Below are 25907 nucleotides of genomic sequence, written 5' to 3'. Positions count from 1 at the left end.
TATGTTAAATTCTCGTGCCGTTTGTGAAGCCTACATTTTTCCGGGACAAAAAGTATCCTATGTCCTTTCCCGGGACTCAAAGTATTTCTTTGGCAAATTTTAGCAAAATTGATCCAGCGGTTTGGGTGTGGAGAGGTAACAGACAGACAGACACACTTTCGCTTTAATTATAAATTTATACTATTAGTATGGATTGTTTGCTTCGTTGCTGACGGCTACACTTATTTGATAGGTTAGATCAAATATATTTTACTTCAATATCTTTGGGTTAGATACTTACTTTTCTGTCAAACTCTACATAATAAATTAAAGTTAAATTGTCAATATATTAATACGTGAGCCAAAAACTTTGTATCCCTTTTGACGAAAAATGGGGAAACGTAGCTGAATGAAATTTTGCACAGTTATAGTTTATATGGTGAAGGAGTACATCGAGCTAATATTATTTTTAAATTGTACTTTTATCATACATTTTTTTAACAAATAAAACATTACACACACAACAACACACACACTAGGAAAAATTACAGATTTTTGAGTGACAAGCCTATACATACGAATTATACTCTTATTTATGGTTGAAGTATGTTGACAACAAGGTGACAAATTGATAATGGATTTTTTTTTATTGAATTTTAGATACCATTAGACAATGCTTACACAGCCAGTCTGAGATCAGCTGAGTCCCAGAGACAAGAGTTGAAAAAAATATGATGAAGTCAATATTTTTAGTCCTAATGTCGTTGAAACTAAGGTCGAATTTCGACCATTGGGCGATCTCTAGTTATATCATTAAATCTGAGTGCGGCCTTATCAACTTGTGTCATAGCTTGTGGTTTTTACACGATTGTTCTACGTGTCTTGAGAATATATTATTAAGTATTTATTTAACCAGTTGCTCTTGCGCAGAAAATTGTTCGCATCTCTGATTTTGTCCTTTGGGTTAACCCGTAGGGTGAATGTTATTGAGACAGCTTATGGTTGGGTTTTACATATTTACTCGCAGAATTAATAAGACTAGAGATCGCCCAATGGTCGAAATTCGACCTTAGTTTCAACAACATTAGAGCTACTACCTATATTTTGTAAAAAAATATTGATTTTATCATATATTTTCAACTCTTGTCTTTGGGACTCAGCTGATCTCAGACTGGCCGTGTAAGCATTGTCTAATAGTATCTAAGAGTCAATAAAAAAAAAACTATAATCCATTTTGAATTTGTCACCTAGTTGTCAACAGACTTCAACCACAGCTTCAACCATAAATAAAAGAGTATAATTCGTATGTATAGGTTTGTCATTCAAAAATCTGTCATTTTTCCTAGTGTGTGTGTTGTAGTGTGTGTAATGTTTTATTTCTTAAAAAATGTATAATAAAAGCATAATTTCAAAATTATATTAGCTCGATGCACTCCTTCACCATATAAACTATAACTGTGCAAAATTTAATTCTCCTACGTTTCCCCATTTTTCGTCAAAAGGGATACAAAGTTTTTGGCTCACGTATTAATATATAGAATATAGATAGTTTTTCTTTTAGCGTAATAAAGGTATGTATATTGTGTAGTCTTTGTCCGTCATGTGACTTCCCCATCAATATGCCGGACAGAGACAAGCATTTAATCTTTTGTAGAAATTCTATGTCTTCGATCCAATAACGAAAGTCTGCCTATAAAACCGTTTATCTGATAGTGCATTGCCAAAACTGCAGTTAAATACAATCGATAACAATCTATAATATGCTTATCAATAAATATAATCGATAATAATAAACATAAGTTATCCTATTTAGAGTTGCCTCGTGGCTAAAAATAGTTATCCTTTGGCAAGCCGTCAATATCAAGTGCTAAACGTTTATTAAACAGATTTTGTTTTGTAGACGGACAAAAAATGTTATTTTAATTGATAACTTTTTAATCCCAATTATAAACACTAAACACAGAATCATATCCCATCAAAAACATCCTGTAAAAAAACCAAGTCTCGCAACTCAGTTTTTATACTGTAAAAAATTATGAGATCCATGCAATACCAAGTCGGTTAATTTATTCAGTCCCTACCTAGGGGACCTTCTGTCGCAAGTTAGTACGTAAGTTATTATCATAAATCAATATTAAAAATCTTTTACGTTTTAAATAAATAGATCGACTTGTCGCCGGCCTTTTAAGAGGGAATACCCTCTTAAAAGGCCGGCAACGCACCTGCAGCTCTCCTGATGCTGCGAGTGTCCATGGGCGACGGAAGTTGCTTTCCATCAGGTGACCCGTTTGCTCGTTTGCCCCCTTATTTCATAAAAAAAAAATTAAGGGATGCATAGGTACACGCCCTCTCACCTAAGGTACTAATTATGTATTCTGTGCTCTCCCTTAGTTTTCTTACACTCTTCGAATGTCAGAGGAACTAGGACAATATTATACATACTCACTCGGAACAATAATATATTATGTATATGTCTTAGTTCCTATTGTATTATGGATAAAGCAACAGGAAACTCCACATTTTCCCACGGGAGCGGTGGTAATTTTCACACATTTCCATCACACGCGGAGGAAATTGCTGGATATCTATGTGCTGGATATGCTTCTGGAATCTGGGTTTCCCCAGATTGACGCAGTTTCCTCTTGACCTTCCAAGAAGCGAATGTTATTGTTTTTGCGCCTTGCTAATTTGTTTTCAAATTTTGGATGAGTTTTGGTCGTTTTTGTTGTATATTTGGATATTTATTTAAACGTAATTATATGATAATATTATACTTGGGCACCTTATTTTCATCATCATGAATCATGATTACGACATTACCACGGAGTCACAAATTTCGGAGTCATTGTGTCATCAGGAATGTAGCTGCTTGCTTATACTATCCTGAATCCTCTTTCTTTCCTCTCTCTTATTCTTTTTTTTTTCTCTCGCTTGTCATTATCTCTAATTAGCCAGAATGATGCATTTTCTTTATCTCTTAGCTTTACAAGTGAGACCTGTGGCCTTTTTAGGGTTCCGTACCCAAAGGGTAAAAACGGGACCCTACTGAGACTTCGATGTCTGTCCGTCTGTCTGTCTGTCTCCAGGCTGTATCTCAAGAACTGCTATAGCTGTTCTTCTGAAATGTTCACAGATTATGTATATCTGTTGCCGCTACAACAACAAATACTACTTAAAATAAAATTAATATTTAAGGGGGGATCGCAAAAACGTAATTTTTTTTGGCTTTTCTTGTTCGTAATTCATAATGGCAACAGTTAGGTTAAAATATTCACAAAATATTTAATTATATTTGTACTTAAGTACTTTCAATTTAGTAATAAAATTAAAATAAAATAAATGATTCAGGGGGCTCCCATACAAAAAACACAATTTTTCGCTCTTAAGTGGTACGGAACCCTTGGTGCGCGAGTCCGACTCCATTTACCATTTAAATGCTGCATCTAGCAGTAGTGAATGCTAATTCTTCAAATCAATGTGATAGGTAAAGCGAAAATGGAATGGTAGGAACTAAGTCACTGATTTTAGCTACTTGAAGTCCGAGGATAATATGATTAAGAAACATGTATCATAGAATTTAATATTATACTTCAAAGACGCACTTTGATCATAATAATCACAGCAAGTAATACATAATTACATTATATTATGTATTATGCTAATTACAGAATAATTCTAACCCATATTAGGTATATAATAAGCTAAATGCTAAGTGTGGACTGTGACTGTGCAGTGGTGGAGCGTAGACAGAGACAAACGTATGACAGAGACAAACGTATTTTCAAATTAAGGAGACCCGAAACTATAATCTGAAAAAGTTGTAGTAATAAAAAAAATATTTTTAATAATCTTTGAAAACTGGATGTCCTTTTCAGTTTTCACATTCTCATCCTATAATTTTTCATTTGAAGTTAGGAATAATCTTACACAAAAAGCTGGAATGGCAAGCCGCGTGTCAATTCTCCTGCGACCTATAATGTCGTTGAGGTCCCTGAGACACATAGCGACCAATAACGTAATATTTTGTTACACTATAATAAGGGATCTTCCACAAATAACGTCACACGTTAAGGGGGTAGGAGGGGGTCGACGAAGTGTGATACTGTGTGACAGGGGGATAGGTGGGGTCCTACATTTCGTGACGTCGCTTTCCTTTGAAACACAAGTTTGCACTATGAACAAAATGCGGAAAAAAATACAATTTTGGATCTGCTTTTTAAATTCAATAATATTTGATGCCACAAACGGTAGTGGGGGTCACGTAATAGCTCCCACACCGGTTTCGGTGACGGTGGCCGGTTTCATTGAAACCAGGCCAGCTACGCAGGAGTAATTTTATAGTGCCCAAGTATGTGCGCAGTTCACAAGAGCACTCTCTATTCCTTTACTCTCATAACCCAGTAGGACGGACGACCGACACGACTGGCGAGAGATCAGGCGCAGGACCGACTTTTTACATGCCCATCCGACGCATGGATCATCTTACTTGTCAGACAATCAGGTGATCAGCCTGCATTGTCCTAACCAAACTTGGAAATAACATGTTTCCAACGCGGGAATCGAACCCACGACCTCCGAGTCAAGAGCCGCGCTCTATACCACTAGACCACGGAGGCGTTATAACGGCGAACGGAGGGGGTCACGTAAGTAAATGTGACAAGGACGAGGAGGGTTGAAAGACAGAATTTCGTTTGACGTGACTTATGGATGGCCCTTGTGGAGTTATCGGATTTATTGGCGGCGCGTGTAAGCGGTGTAAGTGTGGTTGCACGCCCATCACGTAGTCATTACTGTATCTTTATGGGATCATTCAACTTGTCACTTGATAACTCTATTGCGAAGGTTTCAAGGTCAGGACCTTAACGTGTCAGCGTAAATAGAGACAATATAACTCTAACATCGCTCGTCACAAATAGTTAGATTTAGGTTCAATTTATACTAGCGCAGAGTCGAAGCGCATCGAAGCGAATTATTAAAACTGAACATAACAAATTTTCAACCTTAACTCCAAAGCGTTAACGCACTTTGAATGAATGAATGAATGAATATACTTTATTGCGCACATCACAGTTACAAACACACACATAAAATAAATAACATAATAAAATGACTACTTTATTACTTTTGAGAATTTAAAAAGGCGCGCGCATCCGCGCGAATTCGCGTGAATGCGCCCGACCAACGCTGATGGGCCTCGCAGAAGTAATATTGTATGCGTTACGCTCTGAAGTTAAGGTTGAATTTTATGTATATTCAGTTTTTGGGAATTCGCATCGACTCTGCGCTATTATAAATTGACCCTTAGGATCTCTTTGCGTCAAGTCTGTCTATCTGTTTGTCTTCACGCCCACACCGATGAACCGATTTAGCTGAGATTTGGTATGAAGAGACTTTGAGTCTCGAGGAAGGACATAGGATGCTTTTTATTCCGGGAAAGTTTACGGCACGTTTACGGTCCATGCGCGATGAACAAATTTTGGCACAACGGATTTTGCGGGCGTCATCAAGTAGCTTATTATGTAATGGCTTAGTTCCAAGTTATGTCAATGTAGATTGTAGCATTCAGTCTGCATAACACGTTTCTGTAATTGTAAAATCTTACCGTTCGTTTTTTGGAAAAAGTAGGTAGCTAAATGCTAATTCATCTGACATTTGCCTTCTTTGGGAGTTCCCTAAATAACTATTGCCGCGATTTCTCTCCAAAATTATTATATAAAAATATAATACTGCATATTATTTTAAATAACACAATTAATTCTATTTTAATTTTAACATAACATAGGAACTTATATATTATTTAGATTTTAGATGCAATCCACAATTTAACTGCTTTGTACCGCGACAGCAAGGTGACAGCTGAGTATTATTCACAACATCCGTTGCGCAACCCGTGACTGAATTAATCGCGCAACCAGTTGAGCGATTGAGAATCGACGCAACCGGCCGAGTTCGCGCTACTCGCGCAGTCGGTGCCAACTGCCACCACGATCGCCCGCATCACAGTTGCGCCGCCGGCGGCCATCTTGTTTTACTAATCGGTGGAATTTGGTTGCGTTTATTGAGAGATTCGATTCACACGGTTTATTTGTCGGATAGCCTCTTCGTTAAAATGGGGAGATTCAAGGCGCTCCAGTTCATCGGCGAAGTACAAAAGAGACCGCCCATATGGGATGCCTCGTGCGAGGAGTACGGTAACAGAGATATTAGAAAGCAGTGCTGGGCGCAAATCGTCGATATATTCGTCGATAAGAAGGCAACCAAGGCGGAGAGAAGATATCTAAGTAAGAATTTTTAGTTTTTATGGCTTGGAATATGAAGTAGACCGGGACTGATGCACTGTCTGCTTAGTAACAATATGTACGGCCCCTGCGCTATTCTTTTCGGCGCACGAAATCGCAGAAACCTCGTTCATAATTTCAAAGCTTTTAAGAGTTACTTAAAAACCTTTATATTTTTTTTCCCCAGGTGTAGATTTGCAGAAAAGATGGAAAAACATAAGAACGTGTTACGCGAGGGAGTTGAAACGACAGAAACAGTTGGAGGCCGGGATCCCGATCGAGTCGGATCGGAAATCTGAGTATATATACTGGAAGCAGCTGCAATTCCTGCAGAAAGAATCCCAAGACACCGACACGCCAGAGATTAAGAAGGAATGCGTTGAGGAGCACTACATCGAAATAGAGGAGCAGCCTCTAAAGATGATCAAACTGGAAAACGAACAGCCAGACTCGGATCCTTTTGATTCCGGTCACACTGAGCAGGAACCAATAGCATCCACATCGGCCGAATCTAACGAAGACAACAGACTGACAGACGCTCCTTTTCATTCCGTTTATACTAAGCAGAGGAATAAAGATCACGAACCCAGTTTCGCCGAAGCGAACGTAGGCCACAAACAGACGGTCTCACGTCTTTTACCGTCCGTTTATACCGAGCAGAGATCCACAGATCGTGAATGCACTTTGGCCGAAGCTGAGGAAGACAAGATGTTCCTTATGTCGTTGTTGGGTACATTAAATAGTTTACCGTCTCGAAAGAAGATGAATACTAAAATAAAAATTATGTCGGTGCTGCACGAGGCGATGCAATACAACGATTGAAAGAGTGGTTCAAGTAGCAGGGTTAGAAGATTATAGATAGCAATCGTTTCAAGTCTCCACATGGACAGTTTTCAAGAAAATGCCACTCGGCGACACAATAAATATGGTTGAAATTGAACAAATAGCGTAAATGTAAAATATTTAAATACGTTTAGCTTAGACGGGCGACCGTGAAATTCGTTATTCTTACTATATTACTTGATTGTATCGGAAAGTTGTGAATAAAAATAACTTGAAGAAAAATTATTGTTTTCATTTTACACAATTTTATATACTCAATAATAATTTGACCGGAAGGTTTTTCGTTTAGCGTGTTTTGTAGACCGTATAAAATATTATTTACCAGTTATCCCTCGTCGTATAATTTTTTTTTGTACTTTCTATACCTTAGTAAGGCTGCAAGCGAGCCACTACCAGCCGTAATTTTGAAATAATTTTTTATTTCTCATTCAATATTATGTTGGTTGCGTTTAAGCGGGTTTACGTTAATGTAACCTGTGATTGAATCCAGCGCTACTATACTAGTAATGGTACTGGAATGATGTAAACTGACGCTGGAATGCAATTCAGTCCATCCAGTGCCCGTTTACATTATTCAAGGGTTGCATTGGATCACAGGCCACAGCTGGATTGGAATTGGAATAATAGCGGCCATTACGGAAGTGCGGGCTACATCTATCGGGGAGCCCGTTCGCGCAAACCCAAACTCAAACGTGTTACAAATTAAAGTGCGTGTGGTGTGCGAGGCGAATTGTCGCAATTTTGTACGGCAGAAACACTCGTCTATTTTGGTATGGTCGTATTAAAATTATACTCTAGTCTCTAATATTGTATTATATTTCATCTTATTTTCTAGTTGCTTTTAAATTATTTTCTCCTAAACACAACAAAAATTTCCCCCGATATTAGGGAACACAACAAAAAAGTATTAGCGAAATCGGTTCAGTCGTTCTCGAGATTAGCGGTTACACATTTAGCGATTCATTTTCATATTATAGAATGTAGAGCTCTCTAAAGTGACAATATACTCCGAAAGTGATTCTCCAGTTATGTTCAATGAATCCTGTGAAGTAGATTAGACACTATTAATTCCCTCTTACTAATAAAACAATGTTACACCAGCCATTCAGCCTTAGTGGAATCCTGGGGTTCCGCAAAGGCGCTACATGAATTGTTTTTAGAAATGTAACCAGCTTGAAGACAATAGGGATGATGACAAGGTCAAAGATTAGCGAATTTTGTTAATAAAATTAAGAAATCACGCTAAAAAATAAGTGTTCCCAAAATTTCAGCTTGATAGCATTTGTATTTTTTTTGTTATGCGCCTTTAAAGTTGGATATTCAAGTAAATTTTTTTTTCAATTAAATTTCTTAATATTTGTATACAATTCGATAACTTATGCAATTAAAAGCAACTTTTGTTATTTACTTTACATTACTAATTTAATATACCTGTCGAACAAAGTTGTCTCCCGATGCGTACAAACTACGAAAGACTGACGTCATACTTTAGTAGCACTTTGTATGGAGCGTTTCGGGCAGGTCTTTTTAGGGCTCCGTAGCCAAATGGCAAAAAATGGAACCCTTATGGATACGTCATGTCTCTGTCTGTCTGTCTGTCCGTCCGTATGTCACAGCCACTTTTCTCCGAAACTATAAGAGCTATACTATTGAAACTTGGTACGTAGATGTAGTCTGTGAACCGCTTTAAGATTTTGATACAAAAATGGAAAAATTATAAAAAAATTTAGGGGTCCCCATACCATAGATATAACTGAAATAGAAAAAAAATTTTTTCATCTAACCTATGCGTGTGGGGTACTTATGGATAGGTCTTCAAAAATCATAATATTGAAGTTTCTATAATCATTTTTTTTTAACCTGAATAGTTTCCGAGAGACACTCTTCCAAAGTGGTAAAATGTGTGCCCCCCCCCTCTAACTTCTAAAGTATCTCATGATAAGTCTAAAAAAAAATATGATGTACATTACTACAAAAACTACCAACGAAAATTGGTTCGAACGAGATCTAGCCAGTAGTTTTTTTTTATACGTCTTAAATGGTAAACCTTAATTTAACTTTCAATATATCAACTGAAATATAAAAATAAATCAAAAACCTCTTAATTTCGTAAAATAAACCTTATTGCGGCTGCGGAACCTTGCTGCGCACTTGGCCGGTTTTTTTATGAAATATTTGAATTGTCATATCTTGGTGAATTTTTAAGCTATCAGAGTCATTCTTTCAACGATGTTTCTATTTTTTAACGGCCATTCCCAATATTTGATCTATCTCTGGTTTTGCCCTACTAGAGATAGGAATAGCTCACATTAGACATTAGAGCCATATATTTTATGTCAATTGTGAGCTATTCCTATCTCTAGTAGGGCAAAACCAGAGATAGATCAAATATTGGGAACGGCCATAAGTGTCTTTCAATTACCGATAAGAAAAAAAAAATAGTCATCATGCCTATTCATTCAAAGACATTGCTTTTTTGGGTCCGCCAAAAACTTCACTTCTTAACAGGGTTTCGCCACAAAAAAGTTTGAGAACTGCAGGCTGTGTTACACAATGAATAAGCCACGCAATATTTGGTCCTTGACATTTGTATCTTATCAGACAAGGATATTATACCGTATCCATTGTGTAAATATTTTTATCACAAGGGGGGTTTTATTCATAACTTTTGTAAATTTCAAAGTATATTATGATCAGATGACGCCCGCAACTCCATTGCGCCGGAACCGTACATTTTTCCGAGATAAAAGAATCCTATGTCCTTTCCCGGGACTCAAAGTATCTCCATACCTTTCAGCAAAATCGATTCAGCATTTCTATTGTTTTTTTTTTAATGAAATAAGGGGGCAAACGAGCAAACGGGTCACCTGATGGAAAGCAACTTCCGTCGCCCATGGACACTCGCAGCATCAGAAGAGCTGCAAGTGCGTTGCCGACCTTTTAAGAGGGAATTGGGTAATAGGGGAGGGTAGGGAAGGGAAGGGAAGGGAATAGTTGAGGGTAGGGAAGGGAATAGTGTAGGGGTTAGGGGATTGGGCCTCCGGTAAACTCACTCACTCGGCGAAACACAGCGCAAGCGCTGTTTCACGCCGGTTTTCTGTGAGAACGTGGTATTTATCCGGTCGAGCCGGCCCATTCGTGCCGAAGCATGGCTCTCTCACGTATAATGTATGTCAACAAGTAACAGTAATTTCCAATATTAGTGTGGATTCAGAGGCGGTTTTTTTCTTTAGGAAACTTCAGTGTACATTCGGGACTGTCAATCTGATCTTCACAATACTGACAATTGTCAGACAGGATACGTCTGACCCCGGGTCATAGCGGAAGGTCAACGTCGAATTAATTTGGCTAAATGTCACCCGCCAGCCAGTTCTAGCGATTCTTGGAAATCTTTTATTCGATTCTTATAAATGTGAAAGTGAGGACATTTCTGTCAGCGGCTGTTTCGATTTTGATGTAACTGGCCGCTATAATATTATGGTTTATGACAAGTAGGCAAAAAAAGTAAAAAAAAAAGTGTTGTTTGGGTGTAGGCGTATGAAAATCAGGAGCAGGAAACTGGAGGACATACATTTTCATCGCGGTAGAAACTAGAACGAAAGGGGCATATTACTTCCTCTTCTACGTCGCGCCGGCGGTCTAGTTTGCCTTCGTCTGACATTTAATATTTTACCCATTCTAAAAAGGGCGAACGCTAAATACATTTTCACTCGAAAAAAAACATAATTTAGGAACGATTATAATAATAGGCTGTATGAATTGTACTGCCGTAATCACAGACACAATATTATATCAATTACACAACTGTTTACTGAGTGAATATTTTGACATAAACCCCATATAAAACTATCTGTCAAAGTCTTCATTAAATTAAAGTTAAATGTCTCTGAGTGCTGTGGTAAAACTTTTATGAAAATGTTAGTTTTAACTTTTTTATTGTTTGTTTCAGGTAAGTAAGCTGATAGATATCTTGACATTCGCCAGGAAGAAGCAATTGTTACCTAAATAACGGGACTAAAATAGCAATTCTACTAATTAGAAGGTAATCAATCATTCAAAGCACAGTCAAGCACTAATTGCATGAACTATTATAATACTGACTATATCTTAAGTTATCAACGCCTCTTGTATACTGCGCACACACAAGGGCACTGTTCGTATGTCTATAACTCTCTTATAGAGAGTTAGATCTTTAAAACTAGGAAACGGATTTTGTTGGATGCAGATAGCAAATATAGAGTAAATAGTTCTGCTTTTGAGGTGTAACAAAACTAAGTGTTAATACTTTAGGGTGTGTACGGGTCCCCTATACAGAGGTCACTGTGAAAGTAGCAGCGCTGAAAGAGCTAAAATATTTTTGTGATTTGTCTGGACAATCGCCAGAGCGTCATGAATTTTCCCGTACAAAAGTGGAAAATAAAGATAATTTTTCAACGTAGTCACTTTCACAGTGAACTTTTTATAGGGGACCTATACACACCCTGAAAGTGTTATGAATTATCACTTAGTTTTGTAACACCCTGTATATACGGGACATTTATGTGAGTATGTGTATGTTTGTGAGTAGCTTCATTTTGATAAGACGAACAACTTTTTTATTTTCGTAAAATCTCGAAAGTGGTAGCTAACAGAGATAGAAACGACTTCAACTTTGACTTGCTGGTCCTAAAATATGGATTATTCTATTTGTAGGACAATGTTACTCATAAATTATATGACTATTCAATATTAAACTATCAATATACAAAAAATCGGCTCGGCAGGGTTCCGTTATAGGGTTCTGTAATCAACAAAACTTGGTTGACTACTGGACCCTAAAACGGAACCCTAACAAGCTGATTTTTTGTACACTAAAGTAAGTATATATTTATTCTTTGGGGAAATTAAAGAGGTTAGTTACTCACACAAAGTGTTAGCAAGTAGCAACAAATGCGACAAAATTCTATGCAAAACTTAACCTTGTCAGTTAAGCAATTCAGTTAGTAAGGCAATGTCAATGTAACCGATAACTGTCTAGTCACGGAGGTCATTCACCTGCCCAAATCGTGGTCAAATATTTGACACATTTTACGGAAGAAAATTTTTGGAAAGTATTAATTGTTTTGGCGATTTTGGGCAATTTTGAGCAATTTGGTAATATAAGGTTATAAATTATAATAATTAATGTTTGTAGTTACAATAATCATAATCGAATGAAGCAAGCCGCGTTTTCATAAAGTTATGATAACTACCAAAGTATCAAAATCGTTTAGGAATATTGTTTTAGTTAAAAGTTAGAATTATCTACCTATTTATCTAGCTACTGCCACATCAAACAGAGCTCAGTCACAGATTACTAAAAACTAAATAGTAAATACTAAATAGTTACTAGTTACTACGTAAGCTAAGTATTACTTCCTATCGTTGAAGCAAAACAACAACAGACGCGGAAATAATGTCTTATAGCTATAGTTCTTGAAATTTTCAGGTAATTTTCAATTACTTAGTAAAAACGTAGTAAAGTTAGTAAATATTAATATAAGAAATGTTTATTGTAACTCTCTCTCTCTCTCTCTCTCTCTCTAATAAAAAAGTAAGGAATCTAGAATGTCTCTGACTTTAAAAACAACGGATCAAGATGGTTATGTTAAAACAATGCTTTTTATTGTATAGCCGATAGCGTATCCATTTTGTAATTATTTTCGATCCAGGATGAATAGACTATACTCAGAATTAGTAATACCTAGCAATACTAGGAACATGCTAAGTCGTGCACATAGAGACAAAGATAATACAGCCACGAGCTGTTTATTGACAGACATACAATACTTTGTTATGTTCGTTATTGTTTAATGGCATAATAAAATGTTTACTGCATTACGTCGTATCATATGATTGATGCTAAAGTTATTTCTAAAGGTGACTCTCCGATCCGCAGCAAGCGACCGATAAAAATAAAAATAAAAAACCGGCCAAGTGCGAGTCGGACTCGCGCACGAAGTGTTCCGTAACGTTATAAAACGAAACTTGGTAAAAAAGTGTGTATTTTGTATGGGAGCACCCCTTAAACATTTATTTTATTTTTGTTATTAATTAATATTATAAAGTGTACAATTAATATAATTAAGGATTTTGTGAAAATTTCAAGTGCCAAGCTGTTGGTTGTCATTATTGATTACGAGCAAAAAAGGCCAAAAAAATCCCGTTTCTTGTATGGGAGCCTTTATTTTGTTTTTAGTATTTGTTGTTATAGCGGCAACAGATATACACAATCTGTGAAAATTTCAGAAGTCTAGCTATAGCGGTTCTTTAGTTACAGCCTGAAGACAGACAGACAGACAGACCGACGGACAGACATCGAAGTCTTAGTAATAGGGTCCCGTTTTTACCCTTTGGGTACGGAACCCTAAAAAAGATTTATAACACAGATGCATTATGGTAAATGTTATGAAAATGAAACTCTATAGTGGGTAGGTTAAACTGACGTAAACGCTAAAGTGTACATTTGTGCGTTAATATTACCCTGTTTACATTTATTTGCCAGTTTTTATCGAATATGCGGACAGATTGCAGATTTTTGTTTCTGCTACTCATTTTTATGGGAAACTAGTTGTCCCGGTGAACTTCGTGTCACAGGTCACTTTTAAACCTTCCCTGGACTTCTACGAATATTTTAAGACTAAAATCAGCCCAATCCGTTCAGCCGTTTTCGAGTTTCAGCGCGACTAACACATTTGAAAATCCATTTTTATATATAAGATTACGCAGGGAAAATCTAGATTTATCTACGATACATTCTCACTAGATTTCATCTGGACCTGTATATCGATGGATAAACGCCTATAAACGGCCAAAATGCGTTAACCCGTCTATAATTATGGAACATACACATACTCTACCCTGCAATCATAGAGATTCTCTACAAAATGAGCACATTATCTTAATCTATACTAATAATAAAAAGCGAAAGCGTTTGTTTGTTTGTTTGTTTGAACGCGTTAATCTCATGAACTGGTCCGATTTGAAAAATTCTTTCAGTGTCAGATAGCTTATTCATCGAAGAAGGCTATAGGCTATATTATATCATCACGCTAAGACTAATAGGAGCGAAGAAACAGAGGAAAATGTAAAAAAAGACGGGGGAAAATTATTTAAAAGGGCTTATCTCCCGAACTAGTGGAGCAATATACCACGTGAAGAGACACAGGCTACTTTTTGCGGCAAAATATACTGTTTCTATTTATATATTTTTGTACTTAACATCTGGTATGTTAAGTTGGGAGAAGACAAATATATCTGCGAAAATCGCATTCAAACCGGATCAGTAGTTTTCGTGTGATGCTGGAACAAACAAACAAACAGACAGACAGACAGACAGACAGACAGACAAAAAACTAACCACAGTTTTGGCTTCTATAGCGATGTAGTAACAGCCCCCGCTTATTATTTTTTGGATATCTTTAATGTACAGAATTGTCATTTCTACAGTTTTATTATATGTATAGATATCTTTAAAGTCTTAATTATTTTAACTACTGCCTATACTGCCTAGAGCAGCCTTTCCCAAAGTGGGCGATAACGCCCCTTGTGGGCGCTGAAGGTCTAAAGTGTAGAGGCTTGGGGAGGTTTTTTGTATTTTCATTTCATCCGGATGCATTTTAAATTAAAGCAATGGGGGGGGGGGGGGGGGGGGCGCTAAAACATAATTTGTGCTCAAGGTGGGCAGTAGACAAAATATGTTTGGGAACCTCTGGGAACTTAATTGATCATTACCTATAGCGTATGTTCTTTAGAAGAAAGACCTAGGCTCAATTTCACCAAGGTCTGACAAAGTTAATCCTCGAATTAGTATCACATTATCTCTCTCGTTTTTCATACTAACGAAAGAGAAGACATGACATTTTAACAAGCTGTTAACACTAACAGACGTTGGTGAAATTAGGCCCTAACCAGTTATATATTCTTGACCTTCTAATAATAGTAACAGGTAAGAGAAGCCAAAAATAAAGGACCTAAAGACAATAAAATGGTATTTAATAATAACTTTTTTCTAGTTAAATTCCGCCACTTAACTTAATAAAGGGGGAACAATTTTTCGATAGTAGAGACTAGAGTCCAATGCAAATAATTTCAAAAGCTATAGTTTTGTTTGAATAAATATTTTATTGACCTATTACAAAATGTGAAATTTGAACTAGAAATGTAGAATGTTTAGCATTTAGCGATTTTTATGAGCTGTAAATGTTAAAACAGTGGCTGAGGTGAACGAACCTTAAACCTGTTTTGTCAAATATTTCCATTGTAACTTCCTACTGTCTCTTTACTTCTGTAGTACTTCTCTGTATTAAGTATCCAAAATGTCGCATAGATGCCCTCAACAATCACACGCCCGTTTCCTTCTTCCCTTCCCTGGTACCAAAGGACGTATGTTGCACGTTATTCTCGCTTAAAACATCTTCATTTTAAGAGATGATCCTAAAATACCCCTATAGAACATAATATTTTAGTGTTAAGTTAGGTTGGTGAAAAGTGAAATCAGTAGGCGCTAAATTCTTTTGGTGATAGTCGATCTCCCCGCTCGAAGGAAGAAGCATCCCGGGATCATGTTACTTTGCGCACTTCATACTGTGTTTAGTTCTCATATTGCGAATCGCCTAAATTCGTTTTACCTAGAAACTGTTTTCAAATTATAATACGAACATGTAGTTCTCTCGAAATTACAAGTAGACTATAGACACACTATTTAAAAAAAATAAAAAGCATAATATTTTATTCCACAACCTCAGGCGTAAATGGTTATAGGTTTTTAATAACAAACAGTTGAACATTGTGCGATAGAAAATGTTCATGTGGTTGTGGAAATTGCGCTAAATTGAGCTGTTATCTGTGTATTTATTGTCAAGGTTTAGTTTGTAAAGTGTTTTTTTTTTTCATATAATACAGGGTGTAACAAAACAAAGTAATAATAATTTAGGCTGTGCCTAATACTTTATAATTATGGCAAAGAAAATTTGCCGGGACAGCTAGTTATTATATAGAGTTCATTGTAAAGCAAGCAGCACTGAAGAATGATCAATCAACATTACCAGGGGGGGATTGGGAGGCGCAGCCGCCAAAAGTACCGGCCGCTCATATACTCAAAATCTTAGTAGTAACAGCCCCCGCTTATTATTTTTTGGATATCTTTAATGTACAGAATTGTCATTTCTACAGTTTTATTATATGTATAGATACTTTTATACTATACATATATTTAAGATTTTTATTATATGATACATATTAAAACACACATCCATGACCCAGGAACTTTAGAAAACTTTTTGTTCCGTCGTTATAATATTATAATTGATATGAAAATAAAAAAGTAACTCCTTCTGCGCCACTTTAATGCTTTCTCAGATAATGCGCCAAATAGAAGCCATATTTTTGAAAATATCTAAAGAACTTTCAATTAGTCCCAATTTATATCCTTAGTTATTGCATAATAATTGAATGAGCACAAAATAATTGCAAAATGTACTCACGTTCATAGTGTGAAAGTAAACGGAGATAAACCGTTCTCACGAACCGATCATTAGGAATTTGACATGCTAGTTTCACTATATTATCACACGGAATATTTGGTCATATTTTGTTCATTTTATAGCGGGTTGGTACTGAAATAATGTAACCAGGAATTAAACAAAATACCATGTCGCTGTTTCTATTAATTATATCAATGTCATATTTTGGTTATTGGCCTGGGAACGCACCTTAACTCTTCTAACATCTTAGGCTCTCCGCCTGATCTCCATCTGCTACCAATGTCAACTGCTACCAGAAATCACTGCACAGTTATAGTCAATCCATTACTTATCATCAGTTCATATCTGTGCTCGTTTGCCGTAAAAACCCCCAAAGATAAAATACGTTATGCAGACTCTACATTTTCGTGTATTGGGCCAAATTGTATCCACACCATGACGGTCATTAACCCCGTAGTCCGCAGGGATGCGGGCTAATTGCTTTTTAAAACTTTTAATTTCATTTTCTCTCTCACTCTCTCCTCTTCATCTTTTGTCAATGTTTACACATTCTATAGTTAAGATAACATTTGTATGAAGCTCTATAATCTATCTGCCCGCCGAGACGAGCCAAGCGAGGCGCAAGAGTACTACCTACCTTTTCTCGTTTTGTTAAACCCTCATAGAGTTGGTTTTCGATGTACCAGATAGTTCATATTATCAGGATATAATGTCAATAATAGACGAATTAAACATACAAAGTCTCCATGGAATAGCTCTAATACTTTAGATATTATTGATACCTACCTAAAATACGCCGATTTTGTCACTGACTCACTCATACTGACTCTCTCACACATAACTGACACACTGATCAATGATCATCATCGAAATGTTTGGCTAGTGGCTACTTCCTGAAGTGCTAGAATGCTGAAATTTGGTATGTAATCTAAGTTTAGTAACAACCGATAAAAAAAATCATTAACTTATAACTTTCGCCCCCCATCCCCTAGAATGTTGTTGACGGTAGCGAAACGGCGAAGCCAAACATATTTACTAGTATGTAGAATTTGTTTAAGTTAAGGTCTGCTGGCCGATTCTGTATCGTACATTTGTGAGTTAACGTGAGTTAATGTGAGTTAGTAACGAAACGGAGGAGTGAGCAACGGAAAGTCTCACTTTTGTATGCAAGTGAATACAAAAAGACATACAGAATCGGCCAGCAGTAGATTTAGGCCTTGTAGATTCAGAAGCTTGGCTCTACATGAGATCTGATATCTTTTTCACAGGGTAAACCTTATGTGATCGTTTCGGCAACATTTTACAAGAAATGTTTTTGGTGGGATATAATATTATAGAAATCCTTACCTACTTATTTGCCTATCCTACTTATTGCTTATAATTAAGTTACAGTTTTCTGTGACACATAGTACCTACAATATTGGAAGAATAGATTTTTTATTCTATTTTATTTATAGTACTTATTATACAATCTACGGTGTTTTTATTTTTGAATGAATTTAAATTCTATAATTTATAACTATTTTAATGATTTATAACTATAATACTTTATAGTTTATAGTTAGCGCGATTCATAAAGGAGAGTAACGTTTTAAAAATGTTACAATAGATTTTAAAAATATCCAAAATATTGGATTGGCCAATAATAAGTCGGTAAAAACTTAAAATACCCATGAGAATTGCAATGTGAATGCTTAAACACCGAACATGATCGCTTCCTGCACAATATCCGCAAACAATTACAATTTTTATGAGTTTCTTTTACCTTGGCGATGATGCATTGACTGAAGAACTGCATATTTCATACTAACGTTACGGTAGCAATAAGGAAACTAAAAGCAGGGCAAGACTATATTTACAGTCATTATGGCCTATTATATGACGGGAAACCCAGTTAATTTTCCTTCCCTCTAAACTCTTAACGCCGACTAACGCCTTTCATTTTGTCAATAGCGACTCAACGTTGTATGAAAATATTATGTTTTTTGACCATTTTAAGTCGCAAAAGACAATACTATAATATTATAGTGCTGCTAATTTGACTTTCGGTCTTATTTTCATCCAAAGCCAGCCAAACGTATCTACCTATGGTCTATAGCAGAGGCTCCCAAACTGTGCGCCGCGGCGCCCTGGTGCGCCGTGGAAAGGCAAGAGGGGCGCCGTGAGTCAATCCTCCATCATTATCTGAAACCACAAATATTATAAAATTAAATTTTATTAAATATGTAAACATGTACTTAAATGATTATTTTTTTTTAAAGTCGGGAAATGCCATTATGCATCCCCGGAAGTGCTGGGGAAGACAACCGGGGTATGTGGGACTCGCTGCGGCCGATGAGATGGTAAGTGACCGCAGCTCTACCCACTAAAACCCGACCGTGTTCCTTTCTGCGCCCCTACTGACAGAAACACGGGAAATGTGGGGCCACCGCAGTTCTGTCAGCGGGCGTCTGCCTGGTCGTCGGCAGACACGTCTGATTGAGGGTGTTCAGAGACCCACCCTACTAGGGCTTGCTTAGGCCATTACTATTTACCTGCTTAACCAAACTATAATCATTAAAGGTATTAATTTATGTATCTTTTTCTAATAGCTAGGTAGAGTAGGGCGTCGTGACAAAATATTGTGAGGTGTAACTGCGCCGCAGGCTGAAAAATATTGGGAACCCCTGCTCTATAGAATGAGTAACATTGATAACATAATATTCGATCATTTTGTTACCCTGATCTGTCGTTATTTCTATTCTTCGCTGTTTCCATTGCACTGCTTAATCTGCTGATTTATCCCTAGACTAATAGATAGAGTTAGTTAAATTGACTGTCGTTTTGTGCCTAAAATGTTTAAGTTCTATTATTTGATAGTTAATCTGTAGCCATGCTAATGCTGCTGTTTTCTGATAGCGATAAGTAGCTGTACTTCGTGCCAGGAATTCGCGATATTGCAATAAACCCGAGATGCAGGAAGTGGAAAGCGTAAAGTATAAGTTACGCGTTTCCCTGCGTCACGCGGTATTGCATTCTTTCACCTTGAATCCGGTGAATTGTAAGTTACGACCTTTGCTTCAATCTTCATAATCACTTTGAATTGAAGACGTGAGTCGATGTGGGGAAAACTAACGTTTTATTACATAAGGGCTAACTCATTTTCATAATCCACATTTTTAAATAATTTTCCCGGTCTTAAAACTTCTATTTATGCAAAACGTGAATATTCAAATTGTTATTTACGCACTTCACCCACTTACGTCATCAATTATTAAATTATGATTGACCTATTTTGAATAGAATTCTTGCTAGAAGTTCTTTGGAATTTTCACGAGAGAGGTTTCAGTTTTCTCGAGAGTTTATATTTTTATAGAGAAATCAATTTGATCGAAGTTCGTGTATTCTGTAGAAAAAACTTACACTTTTATTATACAAATTAACCTATGATTACATTCAGGTGGTTCTATGGTTTTGAGTGTCATTATACTTTTATTCATAAATGTTGCCCAATAATTCCCGCCAAAAATCATTTCGGCAACTACAACAGCGTGAAAGGCGCGATAAAAAATTTCTACGTCCTTTCACGGGACTCAGAGTACCTCAATACTCAGCTTCATCCTAATTCATTCAGCTTTATTACCCGGCTACGGCAAAGCAAAAAGGAGGGTTATGATTTTGATAGATTGTATGGCTAACAAACAAGTAAACAGACATTCGCATTTGTACAATCTTGTAGGGAGAGTAAATCAAACACTGTTATGTCACTCAACACTACCACTCGGGCTCGTAGCTGATAGAAGAAGGGAATATCGAGCGACATCCCTTTATTATATATCCACAACCCCCCTACTACAGCCAGAGGGCGTGTCTAAGTTTATTATCAATACACTACAGCATTGATAATAATATTATTTACCTCTGTGCATATTTACCTACAGGGAAATTCTTAAAATATATAAATATTTCCGTGGGAGAGCCATGCTTCGGCAGGAATGGGCCGGCTCGACCGGATAAATACCACGGGCTCACAAAAAACCGGCGTGAAACAGCGCTTGCGCTGTGTTTCGCCGAGTGAGTGAGTTTACCGGAGGCCCAATCCCCTACCCTTTTCCCTTCCCTACCCTCCCCTATGCCCTTCCCTACCCTCCCCTATTACCCTATTCCCTCTTAAAAGGCCGGCAACGCACCTGCAGCTCTTCTGATGCTGCGGGTGTCCATGGGCGACGGAAGTTACTTTCCATCAGGTGACCCGTTTGCTTGTTTGCCACCTTATTTCATTTAAAAAAATATATATGTTTAATCGTCTCACGGGAGCCAAGTATGACAGGTAGACATTATACGTTCATTAAATGCTTATTAACTACAAACATATGAAGACATTTAATAACCTGATCTACATTAAAAAGTTAACGTTCTCATGCACACTCATACTCGCACGTAACAATACGATAATTATCTTTTAGCATACAGCTTGAGTGAAAACAAGGGAACTGTTAGATGAATATCATCATCATCAGTCGGAAAGTATTAAGTATTTATACCAATCTGTCTGCCTGTCTGTCAGACAGACTATTGGCTCAGCGGTTTGCTATGGAGATACTTTGAGTTCCGAGAAAGGGCATTTTTTTTTTACTTCTAACTTCGCTATCGAAATTGCTGAACGCATTTTGACTAAGCACTCTGTGCTGTGTCACGAATCACGAAATGTAAGTCTAGGCAGAGTAGACAGAATTATAGAGTATGTCGACTTAGAACTGATGTTGAAATTATTAAATTTGACGTATTATGACGAAAATCGTCGCTAGGGTTGTTAACTTGTGGTACCTACGAATTTAAAACTATGACATATTCGCTGGACGTGTTCCTCTTTGGTCGTATTGTTGTTTGTGTTTTGGCACATTAAAATTTTCAGAATCCAATTTTGAAATCTTTATTTTAAATACCTATTTAAAAATAAATTATATCAGCCAGCGCGAGGCACAATCCGTTCATAATCCTAGTGAAACTCTACGAATTTGACAGATATTGAAACCTGTCCGTTCCTTTGCAGTCGAACTACTGGTAGTTATGTCTATTGTGGTCTAGGGTTGCCAATTGTCAAAGAAAATAGAGACTGATTTTCATTTAAATACTTTCGAGGAATTTGGCCTTTGGCTACCCTATGCATATCTAGCGCCTGCAATTTCGCTAGCCCGCTTAGTCACGCCACCGCACTCACCAAAGTGAAAAATTAAATAATCGCACGATTATAACGCTCACAAATAGAAAAGCGTTATGAAATGTTCCCATCTGTGTGGACTTAATGACCTATTTCGCGTGCACATTGTTCCCACGGTATCTTATCAGTGAAAACGTTTGATAGTCATCTGCTCACTGGGCCGTGTCTCTACATCCGTAAATACTGTATAAACTATAAAGGCATGATTTAGAAATTTCATATACGCTAAAAGCCCGCGCTTCGATAAATTTAATGATTGATTAAACCTTTAATTTAACGAGGGGTTAGACGAAAATTATAGAGCTATGTCAAAAATTCCTTATATCAAGGTTAGGTAAGCATTGGACTTCTCTGAGTGCACTGAGCAGGTGTTGTTACCGCACCATAAGGTACCTTCCTTCTAACGGCCTTCTCTCTCTCTCGTTATCACCAATTTTTGAACGCCTTAAGTCAGTAAGACGTAAAGACTTAACTGACTCTTGAGCTTTAATAAAAACGTTCTTGTCGAAATACAAAGCGAATAGACCCTAGGGGCTAGACTCTAGAGTGAAAACGGACTATAAAAGTTATTGTTTGTTGAGGTTTAGTTGAAAGTAACCTGTGATATACGCAGTATTTAAACGATACCAAAACTCCAAATCAAAATACATACTTATTACAAAATAAATTGCTCTAACTTTAACTCAGCATTGGGACAAAATAAACGGATCTCGTCAGAGTAACCTTCACCTTGCGAGGTCATCGACACCGGTTATTTGCCAAACATTACGCGGCTAAGATAATTATAACTACATACAGTTAGACTTGAAGTGTTCATAGTTAACTAGATGACGCTTGATGAACCAAAATTCGTTTATCGCGCGGGAACCGTACATTTTTCCGGTTCAAGCGTAAAGAGATTTAAACAGACAGATAGAAAGACACATTTTCACACTTGTAATATTTGGATTTCGGCTGTTAGATTGTAGATCTCACTCAGATCATCTGAATGCAGTGTCAAAACGCATTAGTTTCGACAGCAGAGTTTGGGTCAATTTACACTAGCGCAGAGTCCAAGCGCATCGAAGCGAATTATTAAAAGTAAATATGACAAATTCAACCTTAACTCCGAAGCGTTAACGCACTTTATTACTTCTGAGAATTCAAAAAGGCGCGCGCTACCGCGCGAATTCGCTTGAATGCGCCTGACCAACGCAAATGTATGCGTTACGCTCTGGAGTTAAGGTTGAATTTTCTGTGTTCAGTTTTTTTTGGAAATTCGCTTCGCTTCGACTCTGCTCTATCATTAATTGACCCTTAGATGTCAAAAGACATAAAGCATAGCAAGCTATGGCGATCGCAATGCGTCAAATCCCTTTAAATTCGTAGCTTAAAAAGTTTCAGGTGTTGTTAGTTGCTTAGTAGGAAAGCGATTTCGCGGAGCTAAAATGCAGCTTTATGGTTCAATTCCAGATAAAGGAAATAATAAGAAATAATTATAAGAAAAGAAGAGACATTTCTAAAACCTAACTTCGCTAAAGCTAGCGAATGTCCAAACTCTGCTCTCAGCCGTCTCAGGGTTCCTAGACTTACCTTGTGGTGTGAAGTCGTCCACGGATTTATTCCGCAATATTTTCGCAACGTACTCACGATTTGATTATGTCGCAACTATTGGCACTCGTATGAGCTAAAACCCGTTAAACCCTCATATTAATACGCTAAATGTCACGACAGAATATGTAACAACATGGGCTATGTCAGCAAAGTTTTCTAAGAAGTTCTCTACCTCTTTAAAGGTGTTATTTGGTTGTCTTCTAAAATATTAAGTACTGGATCACGGTGACTGAAAATGAAAGTTAAAAAGATGAAAACTGTAAAAACCTAGATAATAAGAACTGCGGCATAACCCGAGGGACATCCTAAAACATTCGTGGTGTCCGAAACTAATAATAATAATCAGAAAAGCATAAACTGATCTTCCACTCTTTTTTGTAGAAAGTAGGTATGGTCTAGTTCTTCCAATTTTTCACTATCAACGTCTATTAAGATGTTTCCACACCACATGACATTCTCTGATAGTAGCCGAATTCTCCTACTTGAAACTATCTTATCTGCTGTACTTATGTTACATGTGGTCGTCACGTAGTAAACGATAATTTCGGAGATAACACATTGTAATTTGTGATAAATATTTATGTTATGATCGATAGAGCGACTATTCGGCGAATCTTAAATGTCCGGCAGACCATGATCATGATCGAACTTGGTTCAGAGCGGACCATGCTCGTTGTGCGGGCTGCGGCCCGAACCAAGGGCCGTAAAACGAAACCATTTTGAGACTCAAACGATCGAATCAGTATTTTGATTCGATTCATTCTGATTCGATCGATGGAGCCTCAAAACGGTTTCGTTGTAGGTAACTTATAGGCCTTTTGGATGCTGTAAGTGCTCTGTATAATATAACAAGACGTAATATCGTTTTAAATGTACCTACCTCAATTTTCATGTCATGAGTCATGACTACCCAGTTCCATACTAGACCATTACCCACGTCCTCGCTTGTGTTATTTTCTAAAAACCTTTTGACTTTTCTGACATAATATTAAAAATCAAAATATACCTACTTTCTGAAAATTGCAGGTCCATTATTCTTTTATCAGGACCATTATTATTCTTTTATTGTAATAAATTAATTCTAAAAAACATAAATTGATTATATTTTCAAATCGGACGGTGCAATTATGACTTAACATGTAGAGCACATGATCAATGATCTATAATATGTAGATACGTTAGCTTTCTAATGACGTAACCGCCCACAGTTCTCATGGCGTATTGTCTCACCAACGCAGAATCCCTTGTTGCGCCCGTAATGTGACAAAGTAGATTAACGAGATGGATAGACATGCCGAGTAGTCTACTACGTTCGGCCATATGACGGCATTTTATACAAAGCTCTGTCTCAGCCAAATTCTGACGTCAGTCGTTACTCATTAGTGATATCCTTATGTTTGGAAATAAGGCTTGTGTTTTGTTTATAGACTAGTTCATGCCAGATGAAAATAATTTACAGGTAGACATTGAGTTGATGCCATGCAGTTTTTGGGAAATAGCAATGTTTACAGTTTTCAATATTTTTAATTTTACATATCTGCAATACGTCTACCGATAGCACATATTATTTTTTATTACTATTTAGGTTCAGGGGCTCAGAGCCAAAACAAGAGAAGAAGAGCCGCGGCGATACACAGTGGCGATAAAATATTGAAATGCCTGAGAGATTCACGCTACATTTCAATTCGACATCGCTTTTATGCATCGTCAAATCACGTCTCATTTCGGTGTAACTTGAGATTTAATCTATTAGTGCATGACTACTGACAGTGTCACAGTGTGTCGTGTTACAGCAAAAAGTAGCTACCGAACTTTTACGAAATGCGATATCTAGGCGCTTCTATGATCTGTGGGCCGTTATTTAGAAGCCAACTCGTATCTTACGATTTCATCTCGTTCTGACAATAGGTAGTGAGTACTAAATAAGTGACATACATTTATTTACACGCATACATATTACATACATACTTTGGTATATAGAGTTAGAGTGTCCCCTCTATAGATCGTAATGTACGAGTTAATGATGATTATATTATTATGTTATGTTTTACCAGATCACGCTAATTAAGCGTGTGTGTGAAAATTATTGCAATATCGTTCTCACTTCTTGTGACAAAATTAAATATCAATTATGTATAGCTTATTTAAAAGGGGATGCAGCGTCTTTGTTTTTTTCTTTGTAAGCCTATAATTACTCCAGCTATATTACATGTTCTAACGTGAGCAAACCCGTGACGAAAACCCTGCTTACTCGACAGGAAAGAGTATTTCTTTCTAATAAGCTGCAGCAGCTTGTAAACACATTATTTCGTTGTGTAAGTCCAATAAAGACATAGCAGACATAAAGAAGCAGGTAGATGTCGACGCCTGCAATCCCGTTGCGCCAAAATTCATTTATCGCGCGGGAACCGTACATTTTTCCGGGATAAAAAGTATCCTATGTCTTTCCCGGGACTCAAAGTGTCTCCATACCCAGCAAAATTGGTTCAGCGGTGAGGACGTGAAGAGGTA

General features: G+C 37.0%; 2 protein-coding genes across 2 annotated transcripts in view; both read left to right on the top strand.

Moving 5' to 3' along the window:
- The window catches only part of LOC121728978 (cyclic AMP response element-binding protein A), a 130823-nt gene that overhangs the window by 36125 nt on the left and 68791 nt on the right, over nucleotides 1–25907 (top strand). The window lies entirely within an intron of this gene.
- Nucleotides 5962–7256, top strand: LOC121728980 (transcription factor Adf-1-like). Its single transcript, XM_042117337.1, has 2 exons — nucleotides 5962–6260; nucleotides 6445–7256. The coding sequence occupies exons 1-2, from the start codon at nucleotides 6089–6091 to the stop codon at nucleotides 7077–7079; spliced, it is 807 nt and encodes a 268-aa protein (XP_041973271.1). The 5' UTR covers nucleotides 5962–6088; the 3' UTR covers nucleotides 7080–7256.

The sequence above is a fragment of the Aricia agestis genome, chromosome 7 (genome assembly GCF_905147365.1).
Source record: "Aricia agestis chromosome 7, ilAriAges1.1, whole genome shotgun sequence".
NCBI lineage: Eukaryota > Metazoa > Arthropoda > Insecta > Lepidoptera > Lycaenidae > Aricia > Aricia agestis.
The sequence above is the reverse complement of the archived record's forward strand: the minus strand, read 5'-3'. Positions and strand labels throughout refer to the sequence as shown.